General features: G+C 40.0%; 2 protein-coding genes across 2 annotated transcripts; one reads left to right on the top strand and one right to left on the bottom strand.

Annotated features, from left to right (window-relative positions):
- Positions 1 to 1,108: 1,108 nt before the first annotated feature.
- Positions 1,109 to 5,936, top strand: LOC147215141 (cytosolic 5'-nucleotidase 3-like). The gene is made up of 10 exons (XM_086139812.1): positions 1,109 to 1,244; positions 1,457 to 1,516; positions 2,019 to 2,117; positions 2,831 to 2,900; positions 3,046 to 3,092; positions 4,042 to 4,127; positions 4,276 to 4,365; positions 4,457 to 4,619; positions 5,157 to 5,357; positions 5,435 to 5,936. The coding sequence occupies exons 1-10, from the start codon at positions 1,209 to 1,211 to the stop codon at positions 5,591 to 5,593; spliced, it is 1,011 nt and encodes a 336-aa protein (XP_085995938.1). The 5' UTR covers positions 1,109 to 1,208; the 3' UTR covers positions 5,594 to 5,936.
- Positions 5,937 to 7,941: 2,005 nt separating this feature from the next.
- On the bottom strand, positions 7,942 to 14,424 carry fkbp10b (FKBP prolyl isomerase 10b). The gene is made up of 10 exons (XM_086139400.1): positions 14,031 to 14,424; positions 13,752 to 13,897; positions 11,655 to 11,844; positions 11,283 to 11,428; positions 10,839 to 11,028; positions 10,603 to 10,748; positions 10,335 to 10,524; positions 10,118 to 10,260; positions 9,143 to 9,309; positions 7,942 to 8,410 (listed from the first exon to the last, which is right to left on the bottom strand). The coding sequence occupies exons 1-10, from the start codon at positions 14,228 to 14,230 to the stop codon at positions 8,216 to 8,218; spliced, it is 1,713 nt and encodes a 570-aa protein (XP_085995526.1). The 5' UTR covers positions 14,231 to 14,424; the 3' UTR covers positions 7,942 to 8,215.
- Between the last annotated feature and the right edge of the window lie 585 nt (positions 14,425 to 15,009).

Genomic DNA, 15,009 nt, shown 5'->3' with positions numbered 1-15,009 from the left:
AAAGGCCAAGGATAAAATGAAAAAGTAACAATGCAATGTATTTTTTGCTTCAAAATTTGAAAACAAAATTATTTTTTGATGAGAAAACATTTAGTGACAATGTTAAAACAAGCTTTTCTTATTTCTATAAAAACCACAAAAACGATAGGAAAAAAATAACAAAACGGCAAAATTAAAAAGATTGATTTAATAACCAGAACAGCGACCATTAGCCTTGTAAACATTATACCGCCTCTTATACATGCTAAAAATCAATTTTCTGATAAATTGTAGTAGCAACTTTCCCCACAGTGACAGGATTTTCTCTTGTAACGCAACAATATTTTTAAGGTGTAATTTCAATTCTTTTTTAATATTAATTTGTCATGTACTTTTTAGAGGAATAGTTCATTACATATTAAGATTTTTATAATTTACTCGTCCACCTCCTTTACACTAAAATAAAGGAAAAATTTGGACTTAGTGTTACTTGTAGGTAATGATTTTACTGGTCCGGCCTCCTTGACATCAAATTTGGCCATATGTGAGTTGACACCCCCGAATTACAGTATATTAGAGGTGAAACCAAAGTAGCTGGTTGTAGAAATCTATTTGGATAATGGGAAATAAGGGTCACAGTGAGTGATGTGATGACAATTCCCTACTTAACAAAAAACTTGGGTTTTCAAATATACTGCTCAAAAAAATAAAGGGAACACTTGAACGACACAATGTAACTCAAAGTCAATCACACTTCTGTGAAATCATAGTGTCCACTCAGGAAGCAACACAGATTCATTTTGACTTGTTTTAAGGACATTACATCAAAGTTGGATCAACCTGTACTGTGTTTTTACACTTTCATTTTGAGTGTGATTCCTAATCCAGACCTCCATGGGTTGATACAATTGATTTCCACTGATAATTTTTGTGTGATTTTGTTGTCAGCACATTCAACTGTGTAAAGAGCAAAGTATTTCATAAGAATATTTCATTCATTTAGATCTTAGGATGTGTTTTTTTAAGTGTTCCCTTTATTTTTTTGAGCAGTGTATATTCACTTGTGGAATAATGGAGAAATCCTTACTGCGAGGTAACGGAACCACTGCGTGGAGTCCGAAGACTGTGGGGAATTCTGAGGACGCAGCACACACGGCGTAAACAAATCAACCGTTAAGTGGAAATTGACCCACTTCCCTTCATGATGTCGTAAACACGATGCACCGTTCATGCTCGGACGGGTTTTGGGATCCGTTTCAAAAATGGTAAGTTCGGTTGTTACATCACGAACGGGGTGCATTTTTTTTTAGACGCCGAGCCGTGAAAGGCTAGCGTCCGTTTCCGAGGTAAACGTCCGTTGCGCGCCAGCTTGATCTTCAGGACGTTTATAGTAACATCACACATGAATTTCCGATTTATTTACCTTTTTTCCCCCGACACACACACCGAAAATACCGAACCCGTTTCCTCCCTGCAGGTCCACGTTCCCTGGAGGTTCACGCCGATCCGGACTGTCCAGCACCTCCTCAAATCTGAGGTGAGGGGGCTGTTTCATAAAATAAAAATAAAAATAACCAAGAAGTGATTTTTTTTTTTCATATTTAGAGAGGCTTCACTCAAATATTTGCTTGAAAAGACTGAACTACATTTGCTATCACTTTCCTAAGATTAAATTCCCTAAGCTGTCAGTCATCATTTTAAAGGGCATTTTTAACATCACAAATGTGTTGTGTACTTTTTGATTTAAATACAACCACAAGCTCAGTTCTCGGTCACCAACGTCCTTCTCTGATGACTAAAATGCTTCAAGTGTTGAGTTCTTCAGCCGCCTGTCTTTTGAAAGCAACTTCATATGTGCATCAGAAAACATTCAAAGATGACTTTATTTAATGTTCTAATAGTTGTAATAATTGCAAACATTTCGTTTACTCTTAAGTGCCTTTATTCTCTATTCTATCAGTTGCCTTTCTGAGGGGTTTTGATCAGTAAATATCAAATATCTTGACCTTTCTTTTCTTTTTTTCAATAAATCTGTGCAGGTATCGGAATTGTCCCGGAGCTCGGTGCTGATGAAGGAGCGCAGAAGAGTGTTGGACAGGATCCACGCCATGCAGCGAGCAGGTGCAGGCAGCCTGCATGTGAGTCACTGGCTCTCAGACTGGATCTTGCTGTCGTAAATGATATCACTTAGTTGGTACTTATTGCAAATGTCAAGTCAACCAAGGATGTGGATCAATAGTTGACAATAGTTGGCTTTTGGTTAATGATCTGTTTAGGCTGTCTCGTGCAAGCTACAGTGGGGAAACTATTTGATTGAATATGATTAATTTTCTAATCCATATATGCTCAACTGAACTGCAAAATATTAACCTATACAGGACTGTCTCCGAAAATTTGAATATTGTGATAAAGTTCTTTATCTTCTGTAATGCAATTTAAAAAGCAAAAATTACTTTTTCATGATATTCTAATATTTTGAGATAGGATTATTGAGTTTTCTTAAGATGTGAGCCATAATCAGCAATATTGAAATAATAAAAGGCTTGCAATATTTCAGTTGATTTGTAATGAATCCAGAATGTATGACATTTTTGTTTTAGTAATTGCATTACAGAAGATAAAGAACTTTATCTTTATCACAATATTCTAATTTTCTGAGACAGTCCTGTTTATTTTAGGTGTTTTTTTTCATCATTTGGCTAGTGTCTTGCAGTTTTTCAGGTAGATTTAAAAGAAAAAATATGGAAGAGCTATAAATTTGATAAGAATAATAAATAATGGCAGCTGTCTAATCGATACTCATATAGCGATAGTGAGTGATAATTTATCGACCGATCGTTTTCACCCCCAGGTAATCTCCGACTTTGACATGACCCTGACCAAGTTCGCCTACAACGGCAAGAGAGTTCCCACCACCCACAGTAAGTTGCACCTTAAAAGTTCACTTGATTGTTCTTTGCCACTGTTTATATCACACTGTGCTCAAAGCTCCACAGTATTTGCACCGTATTTCTGCACATTGAGCATTGATCTTCTCGTCTTTCCCTGCTTCACAATTTCCTCCAGATATCCTGGACAATCGGTTGCTGGTCGATAAGGAATGCACCAGAAAGGTATATCTAGCGCGACCCTTAAATCCAGTTTTATCAGCTATCCCTTGAGGTAGTTCCTAATCTTCCAGTTTGCCTCCTGCTGCTGTGGAATTCTTTCATCTGAATTGTTGAGCAAGCATTCTGTCATGCTGTCATGCTTTAAAGCAATGGTTCCCAAACTACGGCCCGAGGGCCGGATACAGCTCGCCTCCACATTTTGCCCGGCCCCTGAACAATACCAGAGATGCATTATGATTTTTTTCACTCTGGCCACGTAATCGTGACTTGTACATGCATAGAACGTAACCTTCTATTCTTTCCTCCTGCAGTCTGTGCCTTATCTGGTCTTTTTTCTATGACATTACATTACATTACATTACAGTCATTTGGCAGACGCTTTTATCCAAAGTGACTTACAAAAAGTGCAATTCAGTCACCGAAGATCCAAAGTACCAGTAGGCGGAAGTCAGAAGTGACCACACTACCAAATAGTCATCTCTAAACCATATACATACATACATACATTCATTTCTTTGTTTTTTTTTTGTTGTTTTTCTGGGCGGAGGGGGGCGCTAAATGCGATTAGTGGGGTAGTGCTTGGTGAAGAGGTATGTGTGAAAAACTTGAAAAGGGTTATTTGGATATTATTTATTTCATAAATAGTTTTATTTATTTATTTCATTAATAATGTTATTGTTTATTTTCTGACTTTTTTTTTCGTGTCAAGATCCCAGATCTTGTGGTTGTCTGGAAAAAAATAAATGTTGATGTTTAGACACCTCTGCGATCGTTTGGGGACCCCTGCTTTAAAGTAACTGTGAAAAATAAATTAACAGAATTTTTTTATGTTGAGCATATTGCACTCATCGTGACACCTGTATCTTATTTTAAAAGATCACTCCTAGCCATTATGACATGAAGGTATCGTGTCTTCAAGTGACCGCTGGATGTTTTCGACGGTCTCTTCCAGATGAGGCAGCTGTTGAAGACCTACTATCCTATAGAAATCGATGCGAGTCTGACTGCTGAAGAGAAGCAGCCTCTTATGGTGGAGTGGTAAGAAACAAAATCAATTTTATGACAAATTTATTCCTTGTTTATCTCAAGGAATCAAAGGAAACTCTTATTCGTTGCAGCTGTACACCTGCAGTTTGAGTAAATAAAGGGAATTCCAGTAAATCTGACTTCTTGCTGCTCTCTATAGGTGGACGAATGTACATAAGTTGCTTATTGAGCAGAGGATCAAGAAGGACTCGCTGGCTCAAGCGGTCAAGGAGGCCGGATCTATACTGAGGTACGGCTTCATGCGGCCACAAAGTTAAATGAAGAATAAACGGGTCGCTTCGGTAACTGATCGTTGTGCTGCTACGTGTCTGTGTCTACAGGGACGGCTACAAAGTGTTTTTTGACCTTTTGGATAGTCATCACATCCCCTTGTTGATCTTCTCAGCTGGTGTCGGAGACGTTCTGGAGGAAGTTATCCGACAAAACCACGTCTTCCATCCGAACGTCCATGTCATCTCTAACTACATGGACTTTGACCGGAATGTGAGTTATGCAAAAGCTGTCATCCGTGCGGCATACAATAGGGGTGTGGCAATGCATTGATCTGAATCACTGTATTCATTTTGTTATCAATAATTAACATAACCAATTTTGTGTGACATCAATACATTGAGAATCTTCATCGAAATCTTAGAAACTGGATTTTAAAACGTCTCACCTCTCATCTGAGAGGCTTCTTCGGTTCAGCACGTCCGAATTTTAAATATTATTATTTGCTATTGTTTTGATGCTTCTTGTAGGTATTTCTGTTAATATACAGGAAGTTTCGGGCTGATTTTCCCAGAATTATCTATGTCTTGTTACTCATGTACAACATCATCTCTTTTGGCATTTCCACTTATAAACATTTACATGTATTTAAAAAAATGTAATTGACAGCCAGCACATTTTCACATCCCACATTCTGCACACTTAAGCGTAAGCATTACAGTCTTCTTCACTGTATTCTCACAAATACTCACAAGGATCGGTTTGATTTTATCACGGCAGTTTCTGTGGTCCTGCGGTCTTTTTGAACAGGGCGTCCTTCAAGCGTTCAAAGGGGAACTCATCCACACCTTCAATAAGCGCGAGGGAGCCCTGTCACATGCGGCCCGCTTCGGGGAGCTGCGGGCTCGGCCCAACGTGCTACTGCTGGGAGACTCGTTGGGAGACCTGACCATGGCCGACGGCGTGTCCGAGCCGGAGAACGTCCTCACCATCGGCTTCCTCAATGACCAGGTTAGACCTCACGGCAGGACGGGACGTTCAAGGCCGGTACAGGACACATAGGCTTATCATTACTGTGTGTTTCTCAGGTGGATGAGCGGAAAGAATCCTATGTCAACGCCTTCAACATTGTCCTGGTCAAGGACGAGACGATGGATGTTCCAAATGCAATCCTCAAATACATTACGTCATCAAGAGACAGCAAGTCGCACAGAGCACTACCGCCTTTTAAAGGGCAGTTCAACTAAAAACACAGAGGAAACTGTACTCTTGTCTTTGTGCCGCAGGCTTTACAAACCCCCGCCTTCAGTTAAGTCCAATGGAAAAGGAAGGTGAGGTTTTCAGATTTTAATTCAATAATAATGCTATGACTAAAAGGTGATCCATGTTACTTGAAAAAAAAACAAGTACTTGATTTTCTTGAAAATGTGTCTGTAATTCCAAAACCTCATATTTATTTCCACTGTATTTAAGAAAAAACAGAGGTGGTTTACAGACATTAAGATAAATTATTTCCCTTTATTCCCATGTTAACTGTCCCTTTAACACAGGCCTGGCCAACCTGTGGCTCCCGAGCCACATGTGGCTGTTACGTTCATGTCGAATTTTGTGTTTGTGTGTTGTTTTTTTTTTTGCTGTGTGCAAAGAGTGCCGGAGCGGCACGTGATTGCACAAGTAAAAAACACACAAACACAAAATTCAACATGAACTTAAGAGCCACATGCGGCTCGGGAGCCACAGGTTGGCCAGGCCTGTGTTAACACTTAACAGTTATTAAAAAATGTAGCGCTTATGGCAGCTCCTTCCTCCCCAACCTCATGTTACAAGAGCACTGAAATCAGTGTTTACTTTGCATCATTGTGCACAAAGCAAAACATAAAATAATAACTGTAAATTGACAATGATATTTATAACAAACTTTACTGGAACCTTAATATCAAAGCGTTATCCATATGTACAGATGAAGTCCGTTACCAAAGTTGCACAACAATCAGAACCTCAATGGCGGTTGTGGGTCATCCAGGTCACGGTCAATTCTTGGTCTGAAGAAGCCTCTCAGATATGGGGTTAAACAAGAAAATCAAGCCCAGTTGCAACGTGAAAAAGATTTTGACAAGAATCAACCATGGGTGAAATTCCCAAAGAGAAGTTGCTGCAAAATTTGAAATCAGAGCTTCGGTTAAGTCGAACCTCGAGGCTGGATCTTTACTTGGAGTTCAGCCGTATCTCCGCTGTATTTGAATGTTCCATGATCAACAGAGTGAATGTCAGTTAGTATCCAGTACAGCATTTCACCGTAACATAAATGCTTTTTGTGTTCAGTCATGTTTTTTGTCATTGAAATGATTCTCATGTCTTGCAGAAAAAAGCTTTTGACCGTTTTGTACGACTGTCATGAACTATTGTCTTGTTTAGTGAAATGTTTTACCTCTTACAACTCTGTAGTCTGCAGGAACACAAGGTTCCAGTCACGTGTGCATTGAATTATTTATCACATATGACATTGGCGGTAAACATCATAACGTCATACCAGTCACAATACAACTTGCAAAATGTTCGTCAATTACATGACAATTACCTGAACGTTGTGGTGGCTTTGAAAAAAAAAGCAAGATTTAGATTTTAGCACAGCTAAATTTGGCATTTCTGAAAATGTGATTTTGTTTATCTTGAGTCAGGATGGTTTCCATTGAAAACCTGCGGGGTAAGAGAGAGGCATTAACATCGAGAAACTTGGTTCCCACTGACTGGATTTTTACAGTATGTCACTCATGAAGACCAAAAAGGAGCTTTATGGGTGGTGGGTAACACATGAAATTAGCTGAGGATGCAAAGGAAATGGCATTGTGGGCATTGTGAGTGCCCTAAAAAGTGATCAATGAAAAAGAGAGTTCAGTTTTACATTCAAGTTAATGTAAGCTACCCACGTTTGATCAATGTGGTCTTGCATAAACTATTATCTTCTTTTATGGTTTTATTGAGGCCTGATAATTAATCATAATCCCTCTTTTTATTGAATAGATAAAAATTTGTCACCGTCTCCTCTCCTGCTCTTAGACCATCCCTGTTAACGGTGACCGACTTGTCATGTTAAATGCCTTTGGATTGCATTGCATACCAAAAAATGTGTTTCTCTGTCCAGAGTGCTACAGCCATTTAGGCAGTAATATACAGTAGTATATACAGTATATACATATACAGTCGTAGTAATATATACAGCAGTAGTTGGCGATATAAGAGACAGCCTGTGTCATTTTAAATTGAATTACCTGCTTCCTCTCCTTTTTCCTGATAAGTGTCAGGCTTATTACTCAGCTACTTCACTACATTCCCTCTGAATAATCTTATTGGAACATTGAGCTCTTGAAGGTTCATTGTAAACATTGTAAAAATTAGGTTGGTGACACTTGATCTAGGTTTTCTAATAAGTAGTAATACAATCAGATTTTTCTCCAAGCTAATATGACCGCTTTATGGTATTTTTTTCCAAAGGGTTTCGTCCTTTCCCCATCCAGGGCCCGTTTCTATTAAACTAATGACCTCTGCCGAAATGCACTTTTGCTGAGACAAAGACTTGTAAAAGAACTTAATCAACTTTCCTTTTCTTACAAACATTTTAATCATAGGAATTTCAGGGACGAATGAAGGTGCTTGTGTCTGTTTTTTTTCTCTCGAGCAATTCAAACAATCAACAATCAATACAACACAAAACAAAACAACACAAAAAGATCCTGTGCACTTTTTTCTAGTTATGTCAGAAAGACTGTCCATCTTTTTACAGACAATAATAAAGCATGATGCGGGTAAAATCTCTTGCGTTTGTTTATGATGTTGGTCGCTGTCCCTGAGAAAGTACACGTTTGTGTCCATCACAACTCCTCGTGCCGCGCCTCTTCCCGTTCTTTGTCTTCGTCCACCTTCAGTTTGAGTTCGTCGGGTGTGATGATTCCGTCTTTATTGCGGTCCTGGTTCTGGAACATGTCACTGATGACTTGTTCTGTGGACAGTCCGGGCTTCACGCGCCCTTTCCCCTCCACCAGCTGCTGCTTGATGAACTCTCCGAACTAGAAGGGACGGAAGAGTGTCTCAGTGACGGTGCAATGCGGCGAGATCCGTGTGTCAGTTAATGATCATTAAAGGGGGAGCGTATTTGTCTCTACACTGAGGTGACAAGAGGGGTTTTATGATATTTGATCAATAGGATGATCCGACAGCGAAACATCTCTTGTAGCTAATTTGCACCCAATTATTAGCATTATGTTGACAGTTTCATATCAATTTTGGATTGTGAGAAACGTCTTCTCGATTCCTCTGTCCGTATTACATGCAGAGGAAATGAAAATAAAGCTGACTGTGACTTGAACTAGTTGATCATCAGTCACTGTCCAGTGCCGGGATTACAAATGCGTAATTGAGCTAAGAAGCTGCATTGCTTTAAATAGACAGAAATAAAAGGGAACGTGAAAAAGATTTGTAATGAAATGAAGTGAAAATCATCAGAAAAATGACCTGCATTACTTTTACACTGACCTCATATTTAGTAAAAACAAAAATTTCTTTGTAAAAGTTCCAACAAATCAAATGACCTGAAATTACAAGAAATGACTCAACAAATTGTTTCACAAAATAGATAAATAGCTAACAAACAGAATAAAAACACATATCTATCCCTCGTAGCTCGAAGGCAAACATCCTGAAAATATAAAGTTTATTCTAATAAAAACCATTGCTTTATGAAAATCAAAAAAATGCAGCACGTCATTGGCCGTGTCAGCCGACGTGAAGAATGAACACACCTCCTCCTGCGGCACCTCTTTGTTTTTGTCCACGTCCAAGGCTTGAAACAGGTCCTCGGGCTGGTTGTCGTCGAGCCACACGAACAGGTAGCCGGGCGGCACCCCCTTCTCAAAGCTCACCATTTCCAGTTCAAACACCAACACGGCGCTGCTGGGCACGCCGGTTGCTGAGAAACACGAGTCAGTTTGGGATTTTCACCCCAATGAGTAACATACATGTACATGAACATGTCACTTTTCTATCATTTCTCTGAATTCATTTTTTCTCCTTACCAATATTTGCTGTAATCAATGAATCAGTTGTTTTTTTTAATTTAGGATATACATTTTTGATTTACACTGTGCACTGTTTTTACTTGTGGGGATCATTTTTCTGGCTTTGACTGACACCGCATAGCTCATAGTTTGAAAAAAATAAACTCAGGTGTCTGATCATTTGAACCGGTTTAAAGACACTGAATTTCGCATTTTGTCAATGCTCATGATACTTCAGTGCTCCTTAAATGGAAAAATGAAAATTCCAATACGAGGCATGAAACATACTTTTGAAGATGAGAGGCCGGAACACAGAATACTCACAAACTGAATATTTATATTTTATCAATATCCAGCAACAGTTAATAATACTGTTATCTTGACAAAGAACAGCATTAAACTTAGATTTTCAAACGGACAGGAACATGCATTTCATTTGAGCAAAAATGGTAAATAATTCCACAAATTTTGAGTATCATTTTTACTTTCCAAAAAAGTAATATTCATGTTTACGGGAAAGATTATTGCATAAATGTTTGGTCATTAGAGAAGTCTATATTGCTTTCCAGTATTGAGAAAGTGGAAATGTTTAGGACTTACAGTAGCTTCGAAAATAATCTGATGAACTAGTTAAAACGAGAATATTTTTAGTGCGGACAGATGATCAAACCATGCCCCCCCCGGGTATCGCATGTTTTGACCGCAAACCCAAACACCCACCTCCTCGTTCTCCGTGGCCCAAGTGAGGCGGCACCGTCACCACCCTCCTCTCTCCCGCGCACATTCCTCGGAGACCCTCGTCCAGCCCGTCAATCACCTTGTCTGAACCCAGCACTGCGTCCTGAATGTGCTCATAGTCATGTCTGGGAACACGGCCCTTGTCAAAATAATCAGAACAAAACATCTGCGTTCCAAATGTTTGCCGCCAACTACTCACGAGGAAAAGAGAAGCGTCCCGTCCGCCAGGGTGCAGTTGTAGTGGTAGTGAACGAGGTCGTTCTCGTCGGTGGTTTCATTACATTCCTTGGGTCTGTGCAAAACCTGGATGTCAACCTTGTCATTGGGATTGTGGAAGTCGATGATGTGAATATCAAAGACGAGCACCGCGGAGGGAGGGATGACGTCGCCTTTGTGAAAACCAGATGTACTGTATTAATTATGACTTGAGTTTTACCAAATTTACCAAAAGCCACAGAATGGATCACCTGCTCCTCCCTCTCCATAAGCCAGATGTGGAGGGACGATGACCCTCCTCTTCTCCCCAATGCAGACCCCTAATAAGCCCTGATCCATCCCTGGAATCACATATCCCATTCCGATGTAGGTGTTGTAGGTGCTGTTCCTTTGGTAACTGTTGAAAACAAAAGGGAAGAGTCAGTTTACGACAGAAATTTAAAAACGCTTTGTGTTTTTAAGAAACAAGACCAGACCTTGAGCTCACCTGGTATCAAAAGTGAGCCCGTTCAGGAAGCTACCGTTATAGTGGTAACGAACATAATCCCCAGCCACGGTCCTGCGCGTGCAGGATTCGGGCACGACCGGGTTCACGATGGAGATGTTGTCTTTTGGGTTGTGAATGTCAACTAACAGGACATTGAACACCAGAGACGCCTGGGGGGGAATCTCTGTTCCTGATGGCACAAAGTTATAAGATGTCAACACTTTACCTGTACTAATGATAAATAGATAAGATAAAATTGCCGATTTCAATGTGCGGTTATAGTTTGGTTTAATCCGACCTGATCCGAATCAAAGTTTATACCGCGTACGGTGCATTATCATGGTTTCTCTCACGTGTACATTTGGATTTTTTTGAAACGGTGAATATGAATGACAGCTGAATTTTTGGATTTCATCTCCGCTCCCATCGCCCCCCTATATTCACCTGAGCCTTTTTCTCCATATGCTTTAAAAGGGGGGATAACGATATTTCTAATCTCCCCCACACACATTCCAAGGAGGCCCTCATCCATGCCCTTGATCAGCCAACCTTCGCCCACCAAGGTGTTGTGGGTCTGCTTTCTGGTGTAGCTACGTAGGGCTCATACAAGCGGAAAGTCAAACACATAAAAGACAACATACCTGCACGACACAAAATACAGACACACAAGAGCTGTCATTTGGATGGAGCTCTGTAAAAAACATCCTGTTTCTTCAATGTGGTTTATTTATTTTGAGACTCTGCACACTCCTAGTATGAAATATTTTGTTTGCACAAAACCTAAAAACATCTACAGTTGTCAGAGTCTGCGTTCACCTGGAGTCGAAGGAGGAACCGTCAAGGAGGGTGCCGTTAAAATGGTAACGCACAAAGTCTGTGCGCATCACAGAGCGTCCGCAGTCCTTGGGAGTGTAGATGATTTTAGTGGCAACAAGATCAGCTTTGTTCCACAGATCCAACAGGTGGATGTCGAATACCAGGGTGGCGTCTGGAGGAACCACGTCGCCTGAAAACATCCATCTTATTTATCAAAAATCAGAACGATATCCCTGCTCTCTGTAAACCAGCGAAGTAACAGAGCTTTTGCTGACTTGGAGAGACTTAAGGTAACCTCCTGTGACTACACTTCCAAGGTACTTGATTCATTACAGTAAGTTTATAGCTTTATTCTTGGTGCAATCTTCCTGTCGTGGCACCTGGACTTGAATTTCTTCACTTGAAAAAATCTGACAGGCTTCTTCAGCTCTGAAGAGCTTCAGAAGATTTCGACAAGAATTGATCATGACCTGGATAACTGAGAACCTCCACACACGTTTCATAGCATAAATTACTTTGTCATCTAAATGTCTCGACTTCTACTTCATAGAGAAATAAGGTTTGTTATTTTTCATACAAAAAATATGTCTGTTTTCAATTTAACAAATGAAAACGTGTTTCTTTTTCATCATTAGTCTATTTCAAGTTGTTTTTATTGCATCATTTGCACACAACAGATTAAATGATACCTTTTTATTTTTTTGCATTAATAGTGAATATTGTTGTAGTTTTTTTAATTGAACATTTTCAAGCTCTGACTAAAATAGGGCATCTCACAAAATAAAAAAAAATGAAGTATGAAAATATTTAGAAAATTCAATGAATAAAATATGAACTGCATATTACTATATAAATATTAATTTAAAATATACATTAAATAAAATCCAAAAGAAATAAATAAATTGCTCAAGTGCAACAGGCACAAAACATTTTTAATTTTTATTTGTTTACACCTAATGATAATCACAAAGAACAACTAACGGAACAAGAAAGATGTTTATGTAGAGACTACTTTGATTTTGCATTTTATATTATGCTCGTACTAACGCTACTTTCAGGGTACATAGGCTTTTTTGGAGAAATAACCATGAACCATCAATTTAAAAAAAAAGTCTACATGATTTGAGCCCATTCATTCAGAAAATATATGATTTGAAAATCATATATCTATTCATGTCACTTGCACCTGCACTTTGTGAGTCGCACACTCATAGCTGCACTGCCTTGAATTTGCACATCTACAAACAACAACGACAATGTTTCTCTGTGCAGAATATTTACTGTTCCCTGCACTGCTTGCACTTCCCCCACAATTTACTACAGTTTGTTTATTATTATTAATTCCTCACACATATCCGGATGCCCTGCGGACAGCAAAGTAAGAATTTCATTGTACAGTGAAACATGTTTCCAGATGAAAATTAACACTTTGAATCTTGAATATTGAATAAGGTTAAATATCTTCTTCTCTTCACCTCTTCCCCTGAAGTTGTCCTTTATTCAAGTTAAGACTGCAAAGTGATGCACGTTTTGGCACCACTTGTTAATGTGTTACTCTTTGTTTTTTTTGTCTATTTTCAAAGTGTGTCAAGACATACTTCACTATTTTCTTAAATCAAATGGGTACTAAAGTATTAATAATTTTAATATTAATTTTATTAACCCTCGTGCGATCTTAACATTGCGTTTACTCCCCTTGTCCTACAGGTCAAAAATGATCCATAAGACAATCTTTGTACCTACCCTAGTGGTGTACAGCCCACATGGAAACATAAACAAAAAAGAAGTATCACTTTTTCTAATTATGGGGTCTCTTTAGGAAAAAGTCATAAAATTTCAAGTTGGAAAAAAATAGGTTAAGGTGTTTTTTCTACAGCTAAACATGGTAGTGGGTCACTTTTGACCCGCAAGACAACACAAAGGTTAATTAATATTAATTTTAATATATATTAATATTTTATCCTTCTCTCATTGATTCATTTCGATTCAATTGTTTTTTAAGTTGTGTTTTGGTGACACATCGTTGAAGAGGTGTGATTTGGATATTTGCGTGGACGGTCGGGGGCCCCGGGCTCCGGGCCCCGGGCCGCCCTTTACCTGCGCCGGTGCTCCCGTGGGCGAGCTGCGGCGGGACGGTGAGGGTCCGGCGCTCGTTGACGCACATCCCCTGCAGCCCTCGGTCGATCCCGGCCAGGAGGCGTCCCTCCCCGATCAGCTCGACCTTGGGAGCTCCCCGCTGGTGGCTGAGGAGGGAAGATCCGCGCACGTACGGGTTTATTGCGCGGTCGAAAACACGCGTCTCAATCTCAGTTTGCTCCATTTTGGCCTCGGCAGAATTTAAATAAAAATATCAAACTACAATGCGGATGCACTTACCTCGAATCAAACATTTTCCCGTCGACAAATGTGGCGTTGTAATGATAGCGGACATAATCTCCGTTTTTCACCTCCCTGATACAAACTTCGGGGACGGAGTATCTGTCCACGACTACATCTCCAAGCACCGGACTTGGGTTGCTCTCCACGGAAAACCACGTATGGAGGAGGAAAAGGACAACGTAGCTACAAGGGAACATGTTTGGCAGAATTGGGACAAATAACGTTACCGAGGGAAACGGGGGTAAACAAGGAGGGGGAAAAAAGAAATTGCGTGATAAGCGTGATAGGCCCGCTTCCTGGCGCTCTTTACGCGGCACCGCGTCGTTGATGCGGGGCTGAAGCCTGTAAACGTGGACAAACTCCGGGCTGCAGGGGAAGATCTTTCCCGGCCGGGGGGGGGAGGAATGTCGGATTTGGGGAGAAGGAGCGCCTGTGTGAAGGCAGACGTATTCAGAGAAAAAATACACTTCCGATTCAAAAATAAAGCGGAAAAAGTGGTTTCGCCGCGAAGCGCGGATCAGGGCTTCGGTGCGTCACCGTCCGCTTTTAAATCTGCTCACGGACACAAATGCACGAACTGCACTCTGAGTCAAAACAAAGGATTTTAATGAAAAATCTCGACTTTTTTCAATGATGCACGGACGGTGATGCTCGATTGATTTTTCCCCACTGGGAACAGGAAAACGCGGATGCTTTTATTTTGAAAAGGTTTTCGTTCAACATCATGACATGTCAGAAGTTGAATCGAAGAGATCTCATTTCCGGAGTCGCAAAGAAGCCAGAAAACCCGAAAACTATCTGATTTTCCGTCAGTACCGTGAAGTTTACGGCCAGTTTTCTTCCACCGATCGGTACTTCCTCCTGGAGACAGAGCTCACTTTGTTTTACAAATCTTTTTCTTGAGTTGAACTGAGTAATCCATGGATTGCACGGGCTCAAACCTGTAGTCGAAATATAATTGAATCTAATAATAATC

Source organism: Fistularia commersonii, chromosome 32 (genome assembly GCF_037954325.1).
Source record: "Fistularia commersonii isolate RoL2024-O1a breed Wild chromosome 32, RoL_Fcom_v1.0, whole genome shotgun sequence".
Lineage (NCBI taxonomy): Eukaryota > Metazoa > Chordata > Actinopteri > Syngnathiformes > Fistulariidae > Fistularia > Fistularia commersonii.
Note: the sequence above shows the minus strand (reverse complement) of the source record. Positions and strands in the feature narration are given on the sequence as shown.